The sequence below is a fragment of the Schistocerca piceifrons genome, chromosome 7 (genome assembly GCF_021461385.2).
Source record: "Schistocerca piceifrons isolate TAMUIC-IGC-003096 chromosome 7, iqSchPice1.1, whole genome shotgun sequence".
Classification (NCBI taxonomy): domain Eukaryota; kingdom Metazoa; phylum Arthropoda; class Insecta; order Orthoptera; family Acrididae; genus Schistocerca; species Schistocerca piceifrons.
The window spans coordinates 134,446,038-134,472,116 of NC_060144.1; the positions used below are offsets into that span (position 1 = coordinate 134,446,038).

A 26,079-nucleotide genomic window follows, 5' to 3' on the forward strand; every position below is an offset into this window, starting at 1 on the left:
TTGTTTGGTAAGTTTCATCATCTTTCTTTTTAGTTATATTGCTGTTATTAACATGTGACTCATCAGGCACATGCTATAACCCAGAACATGTACTACATGTTATTGTTCTGGATGTTGGTGATTCTTCTCCTTTATTTATAGTTTTGTAGAGCGTATTTAAAATGAATAATGCAAAATAATCCTCAGTCAAAATGTGATAGAGTTATGCTATGTATCTTACTGATACATTGAACAGGTAAATGACATGAAGCTCCCACACAGGGAACAGTCGTATTACTGAAGCAACTTAGAGTTCAGAAGAGTTGCATGAGGATTTGTAGTGAAGGTGCATTGAATGATCACTGGGTAGAATGAATAGCATAAATCACTGACACTGTCTTGAGTAAGACAACAATAATGAATAACAAGACAGAGAGGCAGTGTATTGATATAATTCTGTTTATATTTAGTAAGAAATTCCTTTGCAGCAAAGTATATATTTCCACAAAGATAACTCATAATTTTTGCTCTAATGCAGGTAGCTGAGATGTTGAATAAATTTATTACATAACACATATACCAACTCTCTATTCCATGTACATACTACTATTCCTGTTCATATTGCTGTTGCTGTTACTCTGTTTATCTCCTTCGATATTCTGTGGCCTCAACTTTGTTTTTGATGCCCCGTCGTATGCACCCAATTCTTCCTTTGTAGTTTGTTTCTCTTTCGTTTTTGCATTTTCATCATATGTCAAGATAGCTGTAATGTTGAAAGCATGTCAGGGCAGAGTGCAGTTCACAGTTCTGTCCAACCATCTGTTGTTTGGTCTCCTGTATTTTCTCCAATCGTGCTTAAGACAAATGCTGGAATGCTTTCTTTGAAAAGGGCACACCATGTTCTCTTTGCATCCTTGTGAAATTCAAGCTCTTACTACACTCCTGTTCACCTCACGTCAGCAGAAAGCTAAACCATATATTTCTTCCTTTTTAACTTTCGTTTCTTTTATGACACAAATTTCCTTTTTTGGCTGTTGCCTACATTAATACCTTATTAGTTCTTTAGAAAGGCAGCCTATTTCTTTTTATATTCTTTGAAATCAGTGAGTAATAATATCCTAATGTTTTTGTTGTTGACAGATTCTGAAGCCTTGGGCAAAATAGAAATCTAGCAGGTCTGTGTACTAAAATTTTATACAACCTGCTGTTTCTTTTGAAATACTTTACATCTTTCTAACTTCCATATTTTTCCCATTTAAATCTTTCTGATACTGTATAAGAAACCTTAATTCAGAAAGTCTCTGATTCATTACCACTTGTGAATGTGGATAAAGCTATATTTAAACTCCATTTGTCCAGTGATTCCACTGTTCTTAGAAACATTTACCATTAATTTGAATGATTTGATGTGTTGATAACCACTCAGTACTGTTGTTAGGTAATTGAAATACAGGTTTCTCCATTGGCACTCACTTCACTATGACTGAACCTTCAATATAAGAGATTATTTCCTGCCAAAATAATTTGATTGTTTTAGAGCATGTTTTTTTGTCTTTAGTGCATATTTTAAGTATATTTGAATGTAAGCTTTTAATCATTCGTATGTTGTCACAGAAGCCATACATTGGGGAGCAGAGAGGCTTAAAAAATATGCTTGTTATAGATTCCCATGGCCTTTTCTTTTTTCAGTCCATACTGTAAAAATCTAATTTTAGCTTAAAGATGGCATCTCCCATAACACTGAAACAGGTTGTAGTAGTATCAGACCTATCACTGTACAAAACACAAATGAAAAATACGGTGCTTCAGAGTAGCACTGTCTATCAGTAAAATGCATTGATTGATCTTTTTAATAGTATTTCCTGTGGGTTTTGAGCAGTCATTGTGACACTGATTTAACATTTGTGAAGTACAGGTTTATCTACTCACATTCGAATAGGGGTACTGCAAGAGTAGGCATAAATTGACACAAAGCCAACACGCACCACAGTTGTACAGATTTATATGCCAACTATAGTGCAATCCACGAATGATAGCGGTTCGTGCAGGTCAAGACAAGGACAGGAATCACATAGTTGGCAGTTCCAAGCGACAGTTGTGGTCCACGCATATATGTGCTTTGTGCTTTGTGAAAGCATTTATCCCATAAATTATCTCTCTCGCTTGCTTATGTAGAATTTGTCACTTACTACCACCATGACAACTCGCAACAAATGGAATAAAAATTCACTGAATAACTTGCTGTGATCACGTTAAACAGTCGCACAGCATACAACATTCACAACAGAGCACTCAGTACAGTTTTGAATGCTCATTGGCTGTCAGAAAATGCATGACGTAGGTGCACAGAACAAGCCCAAATTCAACCATCATTGTTTGTAACTCCAGCTATAGCTCCACATATGAGAAATAAATTGAAAGAATTAACACTTTAACTGCTCTGGACGTGTTAACGTGCACACTTTTGTACCTGTCTCTGTGTGCGCACTAAACACGTTCAGAGCACACAGGGACAGGTACAAAGACACACACGTTAACATGTCCAGAGCAGTTAAAGGGTTAATGATGAGATAAAGGAAATTATTGAGATTGTTAAAGAAGATGGAAATTTAATTGGGTTGGGGAACTGGGATTCAATAGGACAAAAAGGAAGTACCGGCAAAATAGTAGAACATGGACTGGGGGGAGGAATGTGAGGGGAAATTGCATAGTAAATTGTGCTTCACTATCACTTGGTTTAATAATCATGAAAGATGGTTGTATACATGGAAGACAGATGCAGAAACAGGAAGATTTCAGACAGGTCACACAGTGGTAAGACAGAGATTTCGAAATAAGGGTTTAAACTGTGGCTATTGGCTTAATTTCATATGCAGCAACATACGATGTAATATGCACCAAATGCAAAATCATAGCAACCTCTATTTTTCATTGTAAACTTTTTCAAATTTTGGGTAGTTTCTTGCTTAAATGAAAATATCACAATGTGATCATTAACGAAGTGATGGGTGAGTCATCATGAAGCTGACGTATAAGCTATAAGTAATGCAAAAATTAATTTTTTCTGCATAGTTTCTGTAAAACATTTGGGAAAGATTGCAGGGCCTGTGCCTCGATTCTGCTGTTGCTGATTGGCCAAAAGCCGCCAAGCAATCTCGGCTTCCCCTTCCAAACAAATGAATGAACTTGCCCATTGCTTTACACGAGATAGTGGTTACTGTGCATCAGCCACCGTATCCTGCTTAGGCTCCCTGTATGAATTGCCAGTCAATCATGTATAAGTAGACAAGACCTAGTATAAATCCCTGGATGACAAAGAAGATATTGAAGTTACTTGATGAAAGGAGAAAATATAAGAATGAAGTAGGTGAAAGAGAGATTGACAGAAAGTGCAAAATGACTAAGCAGAAGTAGCTAGAGGAGAGATGCAAGGCTGTAGAAGCATGCATAACGAGGGAAAAGATAGATGTTACCTATGTGTAAATTAGAGACATTTTGGTTAAGAGAGAAGCAGCAGTATGAATGTCAACAGTTCAAATGGCAAACCAGTACCAAGCAAAGAAATCAGTGCTCAAAGCCGAAGGAACATATAGAGTGTATAAGGGAACAAACATGGGGACAACATTATAGAAAGAGAAGAGCAAGTAGGTGAAGATGAGCTGGGAGATAAAATACTGTGAGAAGAATTTGACAGAGTACTGAAAGATCTAAGTGGAAGCAGGACCCTTTAAGTAGATGAAATTCCCTGAGAACTGTTGAGATTCTTACAGGAGCCATCCATGGCAAAATTGTTCCACCTGGTATGCTACGAGGGCAGTTCAATAAGTAATGCAACACATTTTTTTCTGAAACAGGGGTTGTTTTCTTCAGCATTGAAATACACCAGCTTATTCCCCAATCTTTTAGCTACACAACACTATTTTTCAACGTAATCTCCATTCAATGCTACGGCCTTACGCCACCTTGAAATGAGGGCCTGTATGCCTGCACGGTACCATTCCACTGGTTGATGTCGGAGCCAACGTCGTACTGCATCAATAACTTCTTCATCATCCGCGTAGTGCCTCCCACGGATTGCGTCCTTCATTGGGCCAAACATATGGAAATCCGACGGTGCGAGATCGGGGCTGTAGGGTGCATGAGGAAGATCAGTCCACTGAAGTTTTGTAAGCTCCTCTCGGGTGCGAAGACTTGTGTGAGGTCTTGCGTTGTCATGAAGAAGGAGAAGTTCGTTCAGATTTTTGTGCCTACGAACACGCTGAAGTCGTTTCTTCAATTTCTGAAGAGTAGCACAATACACTTCAGAGTTGATCGTTTGACCATGGGGAAGGACATCGAACACAATAACCCCTTCAACGTCCCAAAAGACTGTAACCATGACTTTACCAGCTGAGGGTATGGCTTTAAACTTTTTCTTGGTAGGGGAGTGGGTGTGGCGCCACTCCATTGATTGCCGTTTTGTTTCAGGTTCGAAGTGATGAACCCATGTTTCATCGCCTGTAACAATCTTTGACAAGAAATTGTCACCCTCAGCCACATGACGAGCAAGCAATTCCGCACAGATGGTTCTCCTTTGCTCTTTATGGTGTTCGGTTAGACAACGAGGGACCCAGCGGGAACAAACCTTTGAATATCCCAACTGGTGAACAATTGTGACAGCACTACCAACAGAGATGTCAAGTTGAGCACTGAGTTGTTTGATGGTGATCCGTCGATCATCTCGAACGAGTGTGTTCGCACGCTCCGCCATTGCAGGAGTCACAGCTGTGCACGGCCGGCCCGCACGCGGGAGATCAGACAGTCTTGCTTGACCTTGCGGCGATGATGACACACGCTTTGCCCAACGACTCACCGTGCTTTTGTCCACTCCCAGATCACCGTAGACATTCTGCAAGCGCCTATGAATATCTGAGATGCCCTGGTTTTCCGCCAAAAGAAACTCGATCACTGCCCGTTGTTTGCAACGCACATCCGTTACAGACGCCATTTTAACAGCTCTGTACAGCGCTGCCACCTGTCGGAAGTCAATGAAACTATACGAGACGAAGCGAGAATGTTTGAAAATATTCCACAAGAAATTTCCGGTTTTTTCAACCAAAATTGGCCGAGAAAAAAAAAGTGTTGCATTACTTATTGAACTGCCCTCGTAGAAATGTAAGACAGGGTTAAATACCCTGTGAAATCAGGAATAATGTAATATTTCCAATTATAAAGGAAGCAGATGGTGACAGGTGTGAGTACTATTGAACCCTGAATTTAAGTCATGATTGCTAAATACTGGCATGAATTATTTATGGAATAGTGGAAAAACTTGTGGAAGCACACCTCGGGAAAGACTGATTTGTGTTCCGGAGAAATGTATGAACACAGGAGGGAATACTGACTCTTGACTTATTCTATTGGATGGGTTGGAGAAACACTAATCTATGTTTATATTGTTTGTAAATTTAGAGAAAGCTTTTGAAAATGTGGACTGGATTACACTCTTTTAAACTTTGTAGATAGCGAGTATAAGTCTGGGGAGCAAAAGGTTACGTACAAATTATATGGAAATCAGACTGTTGTTGTAATAGTCGAAGGACATGAAAGGAAATCTTTAGTTGAGAAAGTAATTAGACAGATTGTAGCCTATCTTGAATTTGTGTGTTACGCATGTAGTAAAGGAAACCAAGGTGAAATTTGGATAGGGGATTAAAGTTCAGCTAGAAGAAATAAAAACTTTGAGGATTACCAATGACATTGTGATTCTACCAGAGACAGCAAAAGACTTGGAAGAATAGTTAAACAGAATGGATAGTGTCTTGAGAAGATATGAGATGAACATCAGTTAAAGTAAAACAAGGGTAAGGGAATGTAATAGATTTAAATAAGGTACAGCTGACAGAATTGGATTAGGATATGAGACACTAAAAGTAGTAGATGAGTTTAGCTATTTGGACAGCAGAACAACTAATGATGATGATGATGACCAAAGGAGAGTTAATGTAACATAAAGCCCGGGAGTAGCAAGAAAAGCACTTTTTAAAAGAGGGACGTTAACATCTAGTACCAATTTAAGTGTTATAAAGTATGTTCTGAAAGTATCCGTCCGGAATGCAGCATTGTGTGGCAGTGAAATGTGAGCAATAAGCAGTTCAGACAAGAGGAGATTAGAAGTTTTTGAATTGTGAAGCTATAAAAGAATGCTGAAGAATAAATGGATAGATTAAATAACAACTTAAGAGGTGAAGTGTATTGAAATGGGGGGGAGGGGTCATTTGATGGTATTTTCAGTTTGGTAATGGAAGGAAGTGCAGGGGTAAAAATTTTGAGGGAGACCAAACCTTGAACACAGTAAGAAAGTTCAAATGTATTTAAGCTGGATTGTTTTGTAGAGAAGAAGAAGATGGCAGCAACAGCAGTGACAACAACAAAGTGTGCTTTTGAAATGTTGATGGTGGTAAATTTCTTTTAAGTATATGCTTTTATTATTCAGTTGTGCACTTTATTTTTCAGGGTTTCTGCAGTGAATTAATTTTATGGAGGGTTGATGCTGTTGGCCCATTATCTAAAGCAGGTGGTGTTTCTGAATTAGCTCGAATTAATTCACCAGAAATTTCAGCCTTTTCAAATGTTGCTTGGATTCCTACACTACTACCAAGGTGAGCTATATTCAAAAATTAGACATGTGGGGACACTGCAAGTAAATGTGACATAAATTGTTTGGTTACATTTTTTGATGCTTTATATTTTATATTTCTTCAGCACTACTCTTGGAAATCTTTCGAATTCACCAAGTGCCTGTTTTGTGGCATCAGATGGAAAGAGTCTGCGTGTGTACCAGGCTGTAATTGATGCTCGAACATTATTGGCAGAAGTATCGAGTTCTGAGCGTAGAAGCAAGATGATGGTAATGATTTTCTTTAGCAGAGTGTAATGTATATATTTAGTAACAATGTTAGTGTGAAATATATCTTCTTATAGATTATTGCATATGTAGTATTCACCAGGGAAAGTAAAGTATATTGTTAACTCTTGTGGGTATAGGCTCTCATCATCAGCCATTTGACATCTGTTGTTGGAGAAAAGCCACCCAAAGATTTCTCCATGCATTGCAGCCTCCTGCATATATTCTCATATTGCCTGCACACTTCGGTCTCTTGTTATTTACTGGAATACAACAAAGTACTACTTAGCTCACTTGTCATTCATTTGCTTTGCTCCATACCCTGCCCACCTGCCTTCATTTCCATTACAGTCATAATTATGTGTACTTATCAGTTTTTTCCTTGATTCATTTACTTATTTTGCTGTTTTTCCAATTAATTTCTGACATGATTATCACTTCATTGCTTGCTGAGAAAACCACTTTGAATGTTCATTAACCTTAACTCATGAGGTGACTTTTCTGTAACATATGCTACAAGGTGCGGTCTCTGAGATTTCTATCTATAAACCAAGATTGAAGCTGTAAATCATTTGAAAATTTAATTTTTGTTATATAACATTTATGGTTACAACTATATAAGTGGTGTTTAAGTACTCCTTGTTGATTTTATTGCACTAAATAAAGGCAATGGTACTTTATTTTTCTATCAAGCAAAAATCACATACATTTGTGAAGCTTTTCCAATAGCACACAAAACGAACTGTTAGAAACTGAATTTTATGTTCTGAAAAATTATGGTGTCTCTGTAGAAAGCAAATTTTTGTGTAAAACTAATTTCCAGGTTTTAAACTTGCATATAAAAACTGAACTTGATAGCTAGGAAAAGAAAGGCTGCAAAATTAATATTCAGTATTGAGATCAACATCTTTCTTTACCACCACTCAGAATGCATGTAATTTCAACTTAACACTAAGTATTTTGTTGGAGAAACAGTAAGGTCCTCATCACCATTGTCCTGAAGTTCTTCCTCAAATGTTCCTCTTGTTCACTAGCAGAATTGTGATCATTGGCTATTGAAAAATGATTGTCTTCTTCATCTACTTCCTTTTCTGTATCATTGACATCATTCTCCAACCACTGAATAAAAATTTCATTGAACTTAAGAGTGTGTAAAATTGTCACATTCTTGCTAACACATTTTGTATTGAACTGACGAAAGCAAGTGCATCGTTCACGAGACATGGTGTAGGAGACTTCATCACATGTCAACAACAATCAAATAAGGTGATAATGCAACTGACAATAATAATTTGTAGGGTTGGTGATTAACATAGTGTAGGGGGTGTATAAAAATATTCCACCATAATTTACCTACGAGAGCGACTAGGAAAATTCTAGCATGATATGAAAGATCATACCTCTTGAGTTAAGGGTTAAATAGCCAGCAAGATGACTTGCTTCCAGTCATGAGCCATTAAACACACAGCTGAAATAAACTAAACTTATTTTATAAATATGTATGTATAATCATCTTGTTAGTCTTACAATAGCAAGTAATTTAAGGTGATGCTGTTGCATCTGAAACAGTTTATTTGAAAGAGCATTTTTTTCGTTTCCAGGATTCAATGATTAGCCTTTCAACTGATACATCTTCGGATGATGGCATAAGACATTCATCTTTACACGACAAAATTAAGATAGTTTCACAGCAGTCGACTGCAAGGCCAGGTTGCATCATTCAGTTGGATCCAATTTCTGATGCTACACATGTATGTTGCTTGTGATAATTTTTGTCATCATATTTAGTGTTTAACTATCCCCCTCCCCCTCTTGCCATGCATCCCCTTCTCCATCTCCCGTTTTCTCCTCTCCTTTCTCCACCACCCACACCATCCTCCTCTCTATACTATACTTACCTGTCCAGTTTTCAGATCACAGCTTTTCATTATATTTGCTATAATATATGTGGAGCAAGATTTTAAAGTGATAAATAGCGTAATCTAAAAGACACTGAAGCTTGCAGGAATATTGATAAAGAAAAAAAGCATCAATTTTGAGCCTGTTGTTATGATACTCACTAGTTGTATAAAGAATAGTCAGTGTAATCCATATCTACTAGTATTAAGTTGTTGTAGATGAATAACATGTGTGGGTTGCTTTTTTTTCTTTGTCTCAGAGAATTGTTTCATTATTAGTGATATTGTTCATTGCTTCTGCTGTTTCATTCTATTTAATCATATTCCTTTCGGTGTTGCACAGTTTTCAACAGTCTGTATTTTCCTAACCTTACAGTTACAATTTTTATAAGAAAAGCTATCCATGTTAAGCAGTTGAAATATGGTAAAAACAATTTGTACTCAGTAAATTGCACCAGTCCATAGATAGTCCAAAAAGTAACTCCTGAAAATGTAGATTCACAAATTTAACCACTGCACCACTACGTAGTTGCTGATTTCAAAAAAAGTGGTCAGTTGTCCTCTGCTTTGGTTAGTCAACACCTATAGGCCTAATTGGTTTCCCAAAAACTTCAGTCATGTGTTAACCACTTCTTGAGCCATCTGTAATCTGTGTTTCTCCTATTTCACACCATATCTTACTAGCAAACCTTAATTCATTTTATGTTCACTAAAAATGATTCTACATTGGAGTTACATACATACTCATGGTACAATCAGGATACCCGTCTGTCGTACGAGTCTTTTTATGGGTCACTAAACACAGCTGTCATCCACAGCCTTTCCTTTCCATGGCTGATTCCCCCTCACCTCTCTCTCTCTCTCTCTCTCTCTCTCTCTCTCTCTCTCTCTCTCTCTCTCTCACTCTCTCTCTCTGAGACTTTATAAGGTGAGCTTACATTTATGTAAAAACTTTATTATGGTTTTTGAATGTCTTGTTTGCTTAAGGAGCATTGTCATATTTGTAAGTAATGGTTGATAATGCCTGATTAACTGTTGTAGAGATTCCACTTGATGCTTTGCGTACAGCCTGCGCGCAAAGAAAAAAAAAGGATTTATTTTTATTTTTCCCCCTCCATGATGGCTTTCGTAATGTCTCTTACTAACGGATTAGACTGTAACTATATTATGAAAAGAAAAGTTGCTACTCTCCATGTAGTGGAGATGCTGAGTCACAGATAGGCACAATAAAAAGACTGTCACAAATAAAACTTTCAGTGTCAGGCAATTGAAGCCACATTGCTACAGTTGCCTGAGTTGTGGCTTCAGTTGCCTGAGACTACAGTCGTGTGTGTGATTGTGGGGGGTGGGGGGTGGGGGGGGGGGGGAGGAGGACTGGCTCCATCATCAATTTTTGATGAAGGCCTTACTGTTTGAAACCTTTATTTGTGACGGTGTTTTTGTTGTCCCTATTTGTGACTCAGCGTCTCCGCTATATGGTGAATAGCAACTTTTATTTTCATAATATTGTTACATTTGATCCTGGATTTTCCATTGTTTGATTTTTGCTCAACAGTTTAGATTTATTGATACAGGTTGGGGTCTGCATGTCTTCAAGCAAACTTCTGCAATTCAGTATAAAAAAATATATTTTTTGCTCTATTGTTTCTATATCTACTGTAAAGATGCAAATACAGCTTTGGCTTCAGCAGAACAACTAGAAGTCCCTACTGGGAAGGAAAGTCAGTTCTTTATATTCAGAGCTCAGTGACAGAAATGCCCAACTGAGTGTGCACTTACCTATCTAAGATTTTACAGCCATTTGTGTAGCTGTCAAAATACTCTGAGAAATTACAAGCAATGCAGTTCCTCACCAGTTGTTGTGCTCTAGTTTTTTGATGGACAGCAGAAATGTCAGCTGCTGCTGTTATTTTGTTGTATTGGTAATCTGAATTATGATGTATTGCATTCTTTGTAGAATAGGTGAAACACCCTTTAGGTCTATGAAGCTGGGATATAATTCTTGTTTTTGCGCACTTCACATTTTGAGTCCATTCATTTCCCCACAAGGTGTTTAGAGTTTCTAAATTATTGAGTGGCCAATTGCAAAAAGTCTTTCTCAGGAGGAATTTCAATTAAATGGTGGGCATTTCTGCAGCTTCTGCCAATAATACATTTGTTGATGTAGAAGGTGTGGTTTCTAAGTCATTCCTGCTCAAACTTTCCTGTTGTTCTGCTGAAGAATATGCAACCATACTAGAGTCAAGATCCTTGTGCATATTAACAACGGACTATTATGATATGCTCCTCGCCATATTCTTGTGACTAAGGGAATGACCTTTAGACAAGGACTGATTTTTTTTTTTTTTTTTTTTTTTTTTCAGTGGGTTATTAATATGCCCAGTGATGTGAGTCCTCTCTCATTCCTAGAACTTTAGTCTGACTGTTCATTGGAAAAAGTTGATTTAGTCTCGGGGGTTAGTCCCTTTGGAATCATTCGCTTGTTAACAATGATCTTTCTGGTGGATGAGAGCTATAAACTGTCATGTATTGAACGGTTTTCTGTAATATCACTGAACTCATTATTATTTGCACACTCCTTGACGACACTCAGTATGGTGTCTAATGGCAGCTAACTAAAACCATACCCATCAAAGGTACTCGACTGGTACTGACGGATTTCCCTCACTGCCTGCCCAGCCCGACCTCATTACCAGACAGCACTGAGTTTAGTACATTATTTGCTTTAATGTATGAAAAAAAAAAAAATCGTGACGTGTACATAACATCATATGGTGATGGGCGACAACAGTGTCAGTGCAAACAACTTTATATGCAGTGATATGGCAGTAGTGATTTCAAAACAAGTGAATATTGGCTCTCGGTCACAGGCAGTCTTGTGACTTTTATTGATCCTGCTACTTTCGTCAACCACTGCGCTTATTATCGCCCTGGAGTCTGCAAATAGTGCTCCCATTGTTTCATCAAAAGGTGATAGAAGATATATCTGTGTCAGTATATTATGATACTTGAATAGCTCTTCACAGCCTAGTTCCCATGTCTGCTGTGTAAATACTTTTTAATGATCATTCCAGGAATGCTGGTCATGAAAGGTATACTACAGAACTTATTTGTAATTTGGAAAGTGAGATAGAAGTACTGGCAGAAGTAAAGCTGTGAATGCGGGTTGTGAATCGTGTCTGAATTACTCAGTCTGTAGAGTAATTGCTCATGAAAAACACAAAAATTCTGGGTCCGAGTTCTGATCCGGCACACAGTTTTAATCTGCCAGGAATTTTCAGAAAATGACTTCACTACATTGTACAATACCAATTTTGCTTCTTAGGACTGGCAAAACACACAATTCCTTCATGTATTCCAAGAGCAGCTAATAACTGGAGAACGTGCTGATGATAAGTCTGGAGCAGCAGGAGATGGTGGAGAGCGTGAGAGTGACATTGGACTCACTGAAGCTCAGCTAGGGGCTATGGTTGACCTTCAGCAGTCTGTTGTGTTTGAAGAGCCATTTTACATTGTCGTTTTGGAACGTACCAACCATGGAACTGTTGTGCACATGTGGCGTCTCGTTATTGCCTCACAGCCTGACATGGGTGAGTGGAATTGATTTTACTTCTCAGGCTCCAATTAAAGCATCAGTCATTTTATTTTATTTGTATAGTTAATGAAAAAACTATTGTGACACATGACTACTATGTGTACTTGAAATAGATATGTATTACCAGCACCAGTGAATTGTGTTCTCTGGATAATAAAGCTACAATGACACTAAGTCACTATGGAAAAGCAGGAAAAACTATTACATTTGCAGTTAAATAAGCAGGTTCAGCAGAAATAGTCTTCTCTTCCTCTAACCTAATTAATTGTTCGCTGAATTTAAGGAAACCAATATTTTAAAATAGTTAACAAATAAAACAGCTGTTTGGCATTATCAACACATACAGAACACTGGCAGAAGTAAAAAGTCAACTGCATCAAAAAATTCATGGTGACAGGAGATTTGATTCCAAACCTTAAGATCCGATAGCGCTACTTCTCCCACAAACACACCAGGCCTCACTCAAACACTATATTGACTTGTGTATGTAAATATAAGGTGAAAATTCCTTGACCTAGCAGATTGACAGTATTGAAAACAATGAAACTGTGTTACTGCATTGGTATGTGTTGCACAGTAATGTAAGTCAGCAATAAACTTGATCTGGAGCATAGTTCTTTAAAAAGGTGGTCATTTTGTGTGTGGGTGTGTGTGTGTGTGTGTGTGTGTGTGTGTGTGTGTGTGTGTGTGTGTGTGTGTGTGTGTGTCAAAGTAAGTCAGTCATTAATCTCGTAACATAAAACCCCAAATTATTTCATTTTTATTATTTTGACTTAAGATCCCGAGTATACTCAGGCAACTTAAGAACAGACTTTCGAAGAAATTAAACCCACTTATATCCAGTTCATTACTGATAGTTGAGTGTTTGGCCACTAGAGAGATCTGGTACTACATTTGCAGCTTGGCTATCGCGTTTTGGTTGACGGGGTTGCCACAAGATATCGTCTTTACTATGTGCAGCTTTGGATCATTCAACAACAAAACACATGCTTTCAGACTCTCTCCTGTATTGTTGTTTAGGCAATGCTTAAGAAAATGGATTGCTATAGTGATCCTGAGCTTGACATTGAAGTTAGCAGCTCAGAAAGTGAATAAGAATGTGACATTACTTCATTAGGAACTGAAGGTGATGACAGTTCATCAATTGAGTGACAAGTGCTCACCAGAGGTATGAGATAAATGCAGCCACTGTGCTCTTACCAGCTCCTCCAAGATTTATATTCATAAAAAGTCATTGTGAAATATGTGGCTGGACTTCATAGCTACACAGGAACTAAAACAGGGACTTTTAGATTTAGGATACTTTAGTCGAAGACCAGTGCACAAGTATACTTGGTATTTTATTATTAGCAATCTTCAAAATTTTGCAACTCGTTATTTTGAGCTTTAAAAGCTCAACAATGGATATTCAAACATGGATCTCCGGCTTTGCGTTCCACCACTGTGACCACACAACCACGACACCGTGGTCCTTGCAATTCGCTTGCTGTTACACAGCTTCAGCTTGGACCATTCACTGTTTCTAAACTGCTTCTTTTTTCACAGTTAAGTACACCATCTTCTGTTGTCAAACTTGATCTGAAGGGGATGCGATTTTCAAAGTAAATACATGACCATGTACACACACACACACACACACACACACACACACACACACACACACACACACACCAGCCAACAACAGATGCAAGAAAAATATAACTATTTAATTGTATGGAATTAGCTAACAGATCAAGCCAGAAATCATTACCTGGCAAAGCAGTCCATAGACTCAATCATATTGGGAACTAATGTTGACATGTGACCAGGTACAGCCTCTGTCCAAACTAGTGTGTGTCGTTAGCTTGTAGTATAAGGACAGAAAGAGTTCTGAGCCACATCACACAATGTTGAGGCTAGCAAGAAAATTTAAGAAAGATTGTGCTATCAATGGGAATTGATATTAAAAGGTACCAAGACAAATGAATCTAGTTGCAAAACATGGCATACTATATTAAACAATGGAAAATTCAGGATGGAATGCAACAATATTATGAGAAGGAAAGTTGCTACTCACCATATAGTGGAGATGCTGAGTTGCTACTCAGCATCTCTGCTAAGTGGTGAGTAGCATACTATATTAATTTTTCTAAAAAAAATGAAGCACCAGAATTGAAGCAGCAAGTGGTTTATTCAGATAAAAGTGGATTCATACACAGCACTTTGAATAAATGTTTCCAAAGTGGTAGTTCGCAAAGAGTACTGCCAAACAAAAGTGGTTGACAGTGTTTCATTGTTGTACTATGTAAGGCATTGTTACATAAATATCTGGAATGTGACAGCACTTCACTTGTAAAAATACTGGAATGTACACCATTAATAACTCCTATCCCAGTTTGTCAACTGTATATTCAAAAGTGCTGCCACTATCTCCAGGTCTTCAGTTCACTTTGCCAGGTAATAATTTCTACTGCTAGAAATCTTAGGCCAGTATTTTATGAGGTGCAACAGGGATTATCCTTATTGTTTACCTTGTAAATGGCAAAACAATAACGTGTGTATTACAAAAGTGTTCTGCACCAATTGTATCAAAAATGTGAGAAAGAAACTTGATTGCGAAAGGTAGAGAAAAAAATCGTTTTTCATAAGCATAGTGTGCCTACCCACAAAAGTGGTTTGGTAATGGGGAACCAGAAAGTTTTGCAACTCCAGTTGTTGAAGCCTTCCCTCTATTCACCAAATTTGACATGTCTTATGTCCGCACATTTACGAGTGGAAAGAGCTTTGTGACTACAAAATATTAGTCCAAAGGATTAGTTTAGCATTTGTCAATCGATCTTATATAGACCTTCCAGAATTGCACTGCATGGGAGAAATCAATTCGGTGAATAAATGTTAGACAAATACTTGGCCTAAGAGATAACTACTAGAAATTTTTTTTTTAACTCGCACACTTTCACTTCCAAGTGAAGACATATTCATCTTGCCATTATATGGGATAAGAGTGTCAGCTTCTTATTTTGTGGAAGAGGAAAGCAGAGAAATAATACTTTTAGTAACATTAGTCGAACCTAACTTTGAATCTCTGGTATTCCAGAAATGTCTGGGAGTATGATGTATGTGCCAGATAGTCAGCTAGTCCAAGATGATGATGAAGCAGAATCTGGTGGTGGCGGAGGCAGAACAGCTAGTATTGGCACCGACCATGCCATGCGGGATGATGAACCCACACCAATGCAGACTTCACATGTTATCATAACCACTACAAAGGTAAGTTTTGCTGCAAAGAAGTATTACAATTTCTTCCTTTTTAATGCATGTATCCCTCCCTCTCCCTCTCCCATTACCACATAACCACTGCAAAGTAGGTTTATTGTGGGTGTACAATAAAAAATTAATCATTCAGAACATTACTTCAGAATTACAAAATGCAAAATGTGAAGTGTGCTACAGAGGTATTAAAATAGAGCAACCAATGTTTGATTGATGCCAGTTCATGGGTGTCACTGCCGGTTCATGATTATTAAAATAGGCTGAGACCAGTGCTGGAGATGATGGGCTAAGTTCTGGATGTTGGTTATTTTTATCTGTGTTGGGTCAGTATTAGACCATTTTATACTACTGACTTGTACACAATTTGAATGTTGATTTTGATTGATTGAGTTGGTTCCCTTGCTGCGAGAAGTGTGTCATCATTATAATATTACAATCAAGTTTCAAGATGTTTTGTAGGAGAACATAATGATGTACAGGAGTCAACTAGTGTCCAGCCGATGTTCCATATTTCCAAATAGAGGTATGCTTCAATATTCATGAGTCATCAGTTATTGCTGTTATACCTCAAATAAAATAATTTTGTGATTGACAGATTGCAGTGTTGGGTTACATTAGTGCCATCATGGAGCCAGCAGTGCTTGACAAGGCTCTGCGTATGTCTCCAAAATAGGCAGCACAGTTGGCACATTGCGCTCATGGAAGAGCTGTGATTGGTTGTGGGTTGGTCACCACCAGTCAGCTCCCTGAAATGTCAGTTACAAAGTTCTTTTAATTGAAGTATAGGGATGGTTAGTTCTGGGTTAGTTTATTCTTCTTGGAGTAGTGTAATACAAAAGATTTTTATATTTTTGAGTCAACCATTAAAGTTTGGAACAAAAATGCTGTCTGCCTGAAAAATATCACCCTTTCAAAAAGAATGTTGTGGTTGTCTTCATTGTTAGCAGTGTCGTGCAGCTTGTGGTGCTGATTGCTTGAAAGAGTGTAACAATGAAATAGGATAAGAATGATTGTCATTGACCAGACTTAGAACTACAGTTACCAGTGTGCAAGTAGGCCATGAAGCAATGGACTGGGAGCAGGGATGTAGTGGGGATAGCTGATATCCCTGCAATGGACCTAGATGCATGACCTATTAGAATCTACTCCAGCCCAGTGACAGGCATCTTCTAGCCCATCAATGACGTGCTACTTGTGAAAGCACCCACTGTGCAAACATTATGCTGCTTTCTATATGGGCATGACAACTAACGAGCTGTCTGTTCACATGAATGGCCATTGCCAAACTATAGCAAAGAGACAGCTAGATCACTGAGTTGCTGAACATGCTACCCAACACAATGTGTTTCACTTTAATGACTGCTTCATATCTTATGCCATCTGTATTGTTCATACCAATACTGGCTCTTCTTAAATGTGCAGGTGGGAGCTCTTCCTACAACATATCCTTCATTCCCATAAGGTCCCTAGCCTCAACTTTTCTAATCCCCTGTCCTCCTCTTAGTACCTATCCCCTCCCTTGCTATCACTTCGGCACTACACGTATCTTCTATCTCTAGCTGCCCTATCTTGTCCCACCACACATCACATCCCCACACCTGTGCATGCTCTCATTGGGAGTGCAGTATCTCCCCACCACACACACACACACACACACACAGTAACAATGTGTGTGTGAGTTGTGCTTGTGCGAATTTGTGTGCATTTTCTATTTTGGAAGAAGGACTTTGTCTGAAAGCTTAAATATTTTAGCAGTCTCTCTCATTGTGTCTGTCTGTGGCTCAGTGCCTCCTCTATGTGGTGAGCATCAATCTGTCCTCTCCATATTATTGTTATTCCATCTTGGATTTTCCATTGTTTCATATAGGAAGTGAAAATACTGAAACTAGACCCTGGATGGTACAGAAAGTGAAAATGTTACCTTCCTCAGCTGTTTCATCATTCTACAGGAACAGTGTTTTCACAGCACAGCAATAATCGCATACAAAATATTCTTGGTACCCTTGCTATGTTAGAGTTGAGTTAAAATTGTACCTTCAATAGTCTTCACAATAATCTGTTGTTCATCTTCTGTGGTCCCATTAACACCAGTAATCAGCCTGAGATTGACTATTAAACATCTCTGTGATGTGGAGCAGCCAATTAATAAATATGTAAATACTGCCACATATTGCAGCGATACAAATAAAATCAGTGTACTTCTCTTAATGCATTCTATCATGTTCCTGTTATTGTTTCACTGAAATTACCACCTTCTCTAGGAACAAATGAAAACACGAGTGTGATAGAATACTCTATTAAAAGAAAAAAAGGAAAAAAAATTCACTATTAAGACATGTCTCCAAGTGGAGGTGAGAAGATATAATGAAAATTGATTGAGAACAATAAAAATATGGAGCATACAGAAACATGTTGTAGAGACATCACATTATAGCGGGCCAAGTGGTGGATAAGACAAAAATAAATAACAGATATCAAATTATACAACCATTGGAAGATTTCTTTAACACAACAGGTAGGAGTGGCATCAGTCAATGAGAATATGCAAGAAAGGAGACTTTGTTGGTATAAACATATCACATGGGCACTGCCCAGCTCAGTCATCAGCTCAACCTATCAACTCATTGTTGAAGGCCAGAGACAGCATCAAAGACCTAAATTATGGTGGATGGGCACTATAAATCCAGATCTTGAATTAAAAAGCCGAAATCTGTGGAAAGCGTTAGGTTGCAAGAAATGGCATGCATTGACCCAAGCAGCAGACCCTGTTCTAGTGGGAAGGTGCCAGGAAGATGATGGTGATGATGATGAATCAGAAACGAGGATAGTCCATGTTGAAAATGATGACAATGCGCGAGTAATGTCAGGTGATGGATGTGAAGCTATTTGAGGTATGAAGAAAGGTATAGCACCTGCAGATGATAGTGTTTCAATAGAAGTGATTTAAGCTGAAAGAAAGACCATACAAAAGAAAGTGCAGCGTTATTTACAGTATGTCTGTGGGGAAGACAATTTTTGGAAACTGGAACAGTGCTGTAATTGTTGTGCTTCCGAAGAAAGGAGACGTACAAGACAAAAACCACACATTGGTCAACCTGCTTTCTGTGATGTTCAAGATAGAGAAGTTACCACTTGCAGTGGGTTGCATGAGGAAAGGGGAGAGGAGGGCAGGAGACCCACATTACGTTTTAATCAAGCAAAGGAACTAGTTCACTTCAGAAAGCATTAATCGTAATTATCATTAGCAAGTTGTGAACAAAATTATGGAACTGACCAGTGTGTACAAATTAGCTTTTAATTTCAACAAAATCATTACTGACAGCCCTTCAGTAATAATATATTGATTCAAACTGTTTTAGTACAGTGAAGCATATATGCATCAATGTTGAGACTTCCCGTATATTTTGTCAGGGTAGAGGAGAGAAAATAAATAAATAAAACTTAAGTTGCAAAGGAAGTGCACCATGTACAGCCGCAAAAAGCACTACACACACAAGTGTCTGCCAACAGCTAAACATGTCAAAGGCTTTAGAACAAAGACTATGTAATACTTCATAACAACAAACTGCTTCTGATGAGCATGACATCACAATTATTAATATTAAGTTCGTTTGAGCAGTTCCCAGCAGGCTCATGTGCATGCGTAGTTGAGTCACATATGAGCAGTACCTTCTCCCACTTGGGGCTACTTGAATTGTGGTGGTTAGATGCATTGGCAGTAGCAACAAGCAGCCAGATGCTACCCAGAAAAAATTTCTGGCACTCCTAAGTTGCCAGATTCGCACATGCGCAGAGCAGTCTCGGTTGTAGTAGGGAGGGTGTAGTCTCTACGTGATCCGTATTTACATTTAGTGATTCTGCTGTTTCCTCTGTGTTTACAGCTCTCAAGTAAAATGAAAACAAAACAGATTTCTGTGGCCAGGAGCTATCAAGTGAATTAAAATACATTCGCATAATTATGGAAGACTAAAAATATGTTATCAGTTTCAGTTTTGTGAAATTTTATTTCCACATTTTTGGCAGTCAAGCATTAATCTCCTTGCAGAAATATGAAATCCTTTTTGATTGTTTTCTAAAGAAATTTGGCTTTCATTAATCTTTTCTGCTGATGCAATCGATTTGTTTGAAATGAAGTATTTCTTTCCACACTATTGGCTAGTTTCAACTGTTCGTTGATTTTCAAGTGCTGGTTTTCATCTTCTGGCACATATGGTGTTGTGGCATAATAAAGAACCAAACATGAGATAATACTGTTCTGGTACTCCAAGAAAGTTTACATCCCGAAAACCACACTGGAAACCTTATCATCAGGTTGCAGCCTACTTCATTATGAATCTGGACAGATGAGTGTGCACTTTCAGCCAGATCATGCATTCTAGTATGGTTTATGAAATTCTGGTGCTCTTGGAGTATCCTTTGATGTCCTGTTTCCTTTATGACATAATGTAAGATGCTTTGTATGTGCAAACTATGGGCTTTCTATGTCATCGTAGGTGCGCATCTGTGCAGAACGTCTCTTTTTCTGCAACTATCTGGCAGCTGCTGAAAGGAACCTATTTCTAACAGGTCACGGAAAAATATTGTGAATCGTGGTTTGAATAGCGGTACTTTCAAAGTAAATTTCCTTGTACGCAAGATGAATTATGTTAGATGTGAGAATATGTGATGACTCTTAAACCACAGAGGATGTGCCATGTGGAAGAATTTTGAGCTCTTATATAGTTGTCTAAACTTTTATTGGCACATTTGTGTGATGTATCTTAAAGTGTAACACATGAAAAAAAGACCAATATTATATCTGAAAGCCTATCTTTTCTTGTAGCTTATTGACCTTTGAAACCATTATTATATGTGAAAATTGAGCTTTTCTTGGTGCTACACTATGTATATTAATTTAAACCATTAACTTTTCCTATTGTGTGTTTGCGCTACTTAACAGTGATGTTGCTACTGGATGACTGCATCACCTGTACTATGCTCTGAATACCTGCTGTCATTGGCTGGCGAGATCATGTGACATGAGCCATGTGTGATATACAAGCAATGTAATCTCGATTTCAATGCTTCAGAAACTAACGTGCTGTGTTTGGTGGAATTTGAACTTATACTTTCGCAATATGAAAATATGCAGCGTACATATTGCTGCACATCAGAGATCTTTCTATTATATATTACTTTTTATTTCGTTTTGCAAAGCCCTGTAAAGCTCTACGCTGGTGTATAAAACCTTAACCGTTCAAAGGATTGATAAGTTTTACAGTTCTGAGAGAAAATATACTGTCATTTAACACAGAAAATGGGTATTTTTAACTGGGAAATCTGGAAAAATGGTCCAGGGAATGGTTAAAACAGAGTGAGAAATTTACCTGTGAGAATCGGCTAAAAGAAATACTAGAATAAGATGCATTTATGGTGAAATCTGTTGTCTTCTACTTGGTCCTCTAATAAAAGTTCATTAAAATAACACAACATGAGAACTTAAACAGTATCCATTAAAGAACCAGAGAGCTTAGATGTCTGTTTGTTTTTTATTTTATTTTACTGCACTCTCACTTCTATGTTGCACATAGAGTATCAAATTATTTCTTAACATCATCCTGTGTAATATGTGGCTGGAGAAGGTGCATCACCTCTACCATTTTGGTAACTGCCATTGCTCTGTTGTTCGTATCCACAGTTGTGGAAACTCTCAATACAGTGAGATAATTTGTAATAAGGCTCTTTCTCACTAAATACATGCAGCAAAACATCAACATAAACAATATCCATTATCTTTTCAAATGGGCCGTCAATCAAAATTTCTCTCAAACACATTAAACTAAGCCCCACAATGCAAATAATTTGATAAAATGGAGAAGTTTGACAAATTGTTTGATCATTTACATGGGCTTATGGAAAAAGTTTTGAGATTCCTAAACTGGAGGAAGAGACTTCACAGTGCTTAACATTGGCCAATTCCATGCTGACATTTGGTGATAAAAGGAATGAGAGTAGCAGCAGTTTTTCCTGATGGTGATAAGTGTATTTCATCATATTTTTGAGTTTTTACTCAAATTTTACATGGCAAGAATACCATACTTATATACTTTTGAGCATTCTTTTTTTGAATTTAGAATGTTTTGTGTTTCTCTATAAATACATCATTCTAGTCACCTCATCAACTGTGGAGACAATCATGATTTACTGTATTTATTTCCTTTTGTATCCTCTTATCTATAGTTTCTTTCTTCTAATCAGCCTAGAACAAGTATGAAGTGATAAATACAGTCAAGTGCAAATACCAAATCACAAAAAAAAAACCTCACTCAGTGTATTGATGGACACGTTTAATGTTCCATCACATACACAAGAGTCATGGTAACGACAGACTTAAAAAAAGTTTGCTTGCTAATAATTATTTCAAGAATTGTAAAGCAGATGAGATCAAAAATGGATTGTAAGGAGCAAGATATGGTCTAATGGGTTGCATTGTGTGATTCTGTTAATGTGTCAAAATATATAGGTTTGAGGCAGAAGACATTGGCATTTCATAACAAGATTAATATGTTTATGCTTGACGCTAAGTAATCCACAAATGTTCAAAAATTAAATACCTAAAGAAAAAAGTTATGGTGAAGAAGATAAGAGTGTGTTCATCTTGTGCTTAACTTCTGTTCCAAAACTCTTGTTCCTCATTGTTACTATTGTACGTATGTTGTAGGTGTGCACCCAGGACCTGCCACTTCCAGACGGTGTAGAAGTCGTACATGCTGCCCCTGCTGCAGGACATCTGAGCTCTGCCTCTATATATCCTGCTTGTTTTGCCCCATACATCATTGTCACAGCTTGTTCTGATAGCACAATTAGGTGAGAGATTTTGAGCCAGTCGTTAACATTAAAGTATGTTCATAAAAACTTTTACTCTGGACATTTTGAATTCTTTTATATAGGTTTTGGAAGTGCAAAGTAACAAAGAAGGATGAAAAGAAGAAGAATTATGAATGGTGTGAGTGGGAAATGTTTCGCAAAGATCAGGAATCCACCATTGATATCACAGGTAACCACATATGTTGTAGTTTTTGTAAAGGTATGTTAGTAATAGAATATGTTTAAGAGAGACATATTAACTTCAGCTTAGTGTAATGTTCAGATTTGATTGATTCACTGAAATAAAAATTGGTCAGGCTTGGAGTAATTGTCTCAATTTATTTTTTTGTATGTTTCAGGGCAGCCACTGAATGTTAGTGCAGCTTACAGTGGTAGAATAGCTTGTGCCTATAAATACGGAAAATCTTTTACTCGACCTTCAAAGAATGATCCAGATTCAAGATACGTCAATTTGTGTGTTGCCATATATGAATGTGAAAGCACAGGAGGTACGTATTTGAGTATTTAGTGATCCAGTTTGACATGAGCTATATTTTGCAGATTTGTTGCATTTTTCATCTTCCTTTTATGCTATTGCACTACGTAATTTAATAGAGCAAGGAGGACATTCAGGATTAAATTACAGAAAAATCACCAGATCACCACTGTGTTTTAACACTCTCTCTTTGTTGGAGGATACATTTGTGATACAATTCAATATACAAAAAGAATACTTTATGAGAAGTTATGACACTCACACTCTCTCATATGGTGTATAATATTGTGCAGTGTTGTGGTATTATAACATCAAGTTTGTAAATTATACTGAGGACTTAAAAGCCCAAGCTACACAAAGAGAGAGGGATACAAACTTTACCGGGATAATTTGCAGAAACATACAAGAAATAACATTAAAATTATTAGAGATTATGGATGCATTGTACTAACAGTGGGACATCTGTGTTGGAATATTGCATGTATGTACTGCTGTATGGGAGGACGTTAGGGGGGGATGCAGGATGTATAGAAGCTCTACGTGTACTATATTCCATTTGTTGTTTATGCACGTATTCTCTCCCCGTTGCCTCTGCTATATGGTCAATGAATGGTTATCTTTATCCATTCCTTAGTTTATATTTTAATTAATTCATACCTTTAAAAGATTACAATTAACACTGCAAAATTACCACATTTGTGTCTCATAAGTAGGTATATTCCCAATAAAAATTTGTTACCTTAGTAGTGATGCAGGTTTTTATTTCTCCCCTTTTCCAATGTTGTTAAAAGAAACAAATACAAATGATATGACAAAAGCATTTCCTGCACTTACTCAACACAGACATTTGTATCCTTATCACGATGAATTGGATGGTGAGGTCAAAGGCAGAAGGATTATGTCAATGTGAAGTGTGTCACACAGTCAATGTGGTATTGATGCCACCAGGTTTGGAAAACATTTACATTATTGAGCTATTAACACCTCCCAAGCACACAGTATGCAATTGGTATCTACCATATGTGGGGCTATTTTGGCCAGTCACATGGCATGAGTTTCTTCGGGTCAATCTGTTCACAGTCTATCAGGTTAAATCAAGTGCCTTTAGAGCCCAAGTTAGGTATCCCATTTTAGTCTTCTCAAGGAACCACATACATCGCACTGGGTAACTTCTCGTGCTCCATGATATTAAAACACTCATATGCATTAACCGCCTCTGTGGCCAAAATTGAGCTGAGGTAAGCCAATTTGAATTCCGGGCAGTGGAAAATATTTCCACTGCCAGTATTTCTTGGCAAGGAGAACATAGGTAGTGGCATAAAGTTCCTGGTCACCAGACTTAGTGCCATTGTCCTTGTTTAAATACCAAGCCTTTCTGCATGGCCTCAAAAAGTGAGGGCATGTGACAGTGTTGATAGTGATCCATCTCTTGGATGGGGCGTTTACCTTGCCAGCCGTGTTGGTGCTATTCATGAGGAATGGGCTATGTGCCAGCACCGGGTTTCATCTTCTCTGTTCTCTCATCATCATCATCATCATCATCATCATCATCATCATCATCCGCTGCCTGCCGGCTGTTGTCAATGCCCGACCAACCCTCTTATCAGTTCTTCTTCGCCGATTCTCTTGACCGTCAGTACGGGTTGTATGTGTCTGCCCTGCTGCCCCCTGGAGTCCGCTTCCGTCGCCTGCTTCGACAATTGGATTTTGCCCTCCCTACCACCTTCAGAGAGGATGAGAGCTCGACACCACCTTGGCTCCAGGCTCCGGTTCATATTTATCTCGACCTCAGCTCACTCCTGATGGAGGGTACTCCGGCTGCAGTGTATTGCTCACGGTTTGTCGAACTTCGTGCTAGACTTGCCGGTCACACCTTTATTTACACCGATGGCTCCAAAACTGACGATGGTGTCGGCTGTGCCTTTGTCGTCGGGGCCGTCACCTTTAAATACCGGCTCCTCGACCAATGTTCCAGTTTTACGGCCGAGCTTTTTGCTCTCCATCAGGCCGTTCAGTATGCCCGCCGCCATCGCCATTCATCGTATGTACTCTGCTCTGATTCACTCAGTGCTCTTCAGAGCCTTGGAGCTCCCTATCCGGTCCATCCCTTGGTACAACGGATCCAGCGGTCCCTCCATTCTTTCTCTGATAATGGTTCTCTTGTCAGCTTTCTGTGGGTTCCCGGACATGTAGGAGTGCCTGGGAACTAGGCTGCTGATGCTGCAGCCAAGGCTGCAGTCCTCCTGCCTTGGCCAGCCTCCCATTGTGTCCCGTCATCTGACGTTCGTGGGGTTGTTTGTAAGAGGCTTGTGCCGTTGTGGTGGGATGCTTGGTCATCCCTCCAAGGAAACAAGCTCCGGGCAGTAAAACCGCTCCCAACTGCTTGGACGACCTCCTCCCGACCGTCTCGGCGAGAAGAGGTCCTTCTGACCAGGTTGCGGATTGGGCATTGCTGGTTTAGCCACCGCTACCTGCTCTCCGGTGACCCAGCCCCGCAGTGCCTTTGTGGTCAAGCATTAACAGTGCGCCATGTTTTATTGTTGTGTCCCCGCTTTAGTCAATCTCGTGTTGTCCTGTCCCTGCCATCTACTTTACCGGATATTTTAGCTGATGACGCTCGAGTAGCTGCTCGTGTTCTGCGTTTTATAACTTTGACTGGCTTGTTCAAAGACATCTAACTTTTTTACTTATTTTATCTGCATCTTTGTACGGACTTTCTGGTGTCCCCCCTCCCCTTGAGTTTTACTAGATTCCATGTGCTCTAACACTTGTGACTGGGCGCTAATGACCTCCGTAGTTGAGCGCCCTTAAACCCCACAAAAAAAAAATCATCGTACAGCACAAGCATTATACTAAACTACACACACACACACACACACACACACACACACACACACACACACACACACAATTATAAATAATGTAATGGAGCATGTTGTAAATAAATAAACAAAAACTAAAACTTGTATGCATTCGGGTTATCAGTAATGCAGTTAAGTAAGTTAGTTCTTCAGATGATGTTACAATGGTCCTCTTTCTTGAGATTTTTCTCATTAGCAGATTTGACCGGTTTCTGGAAAAAGCAGCTAACTCATAAACCAATATACTGGGTGGTTATAATTAAATT

At 38.4% G+C, this 26,079-nt stretch overlaps 1 protein-coding gene across 1 annotated transcript in view; it reads left to right on the forward strand.

Annotated features, from left to right (window-relative positions):
- Positions 1 to 26,079, forward strand: part of LOC124804706 (dmX-like protein 2) — a 327,684-nt gene that overhangs the window by 99,711 nt on the left and 201,894 nt on the right. Inside the window, exons 14-21 of the mRNA XM_047264965.1 lie at positions 6,475 to 6,620; positions 6,724 to 6,868; positions 8,467 to 8,616; positions 12,089 to 12,353; positions 15,435 to 15,607; positions 22,311 to 22,456; positions 22,540 to 22,646; positions 22,816 to 22,965. Of these exons, the coding sequence (XP_047120921.1) occupies positions 6,475 to 6,620; positions 6,724 to 6,868; positions 8,467 to 8,616; positions 12,089 to 12,353; positions 15,435 to 15,607; positions 22,311 to 22,456; positions 22,540 to 22,646; positions 22,816 to 22,965 (1,282 nt within the window). The remainder of the gene's footprint in view (positions 1 to 6,474; positions 6,621 to 6,723; positions 6,869 to 8,466; positions 8,617 to 12,088; positions 12,354 to 15,434; positions 15,608 to 22,310; positions 22,457 to 22,539; positions 22,647 to 22,815; positions 22,966 to 26,079) is intronic.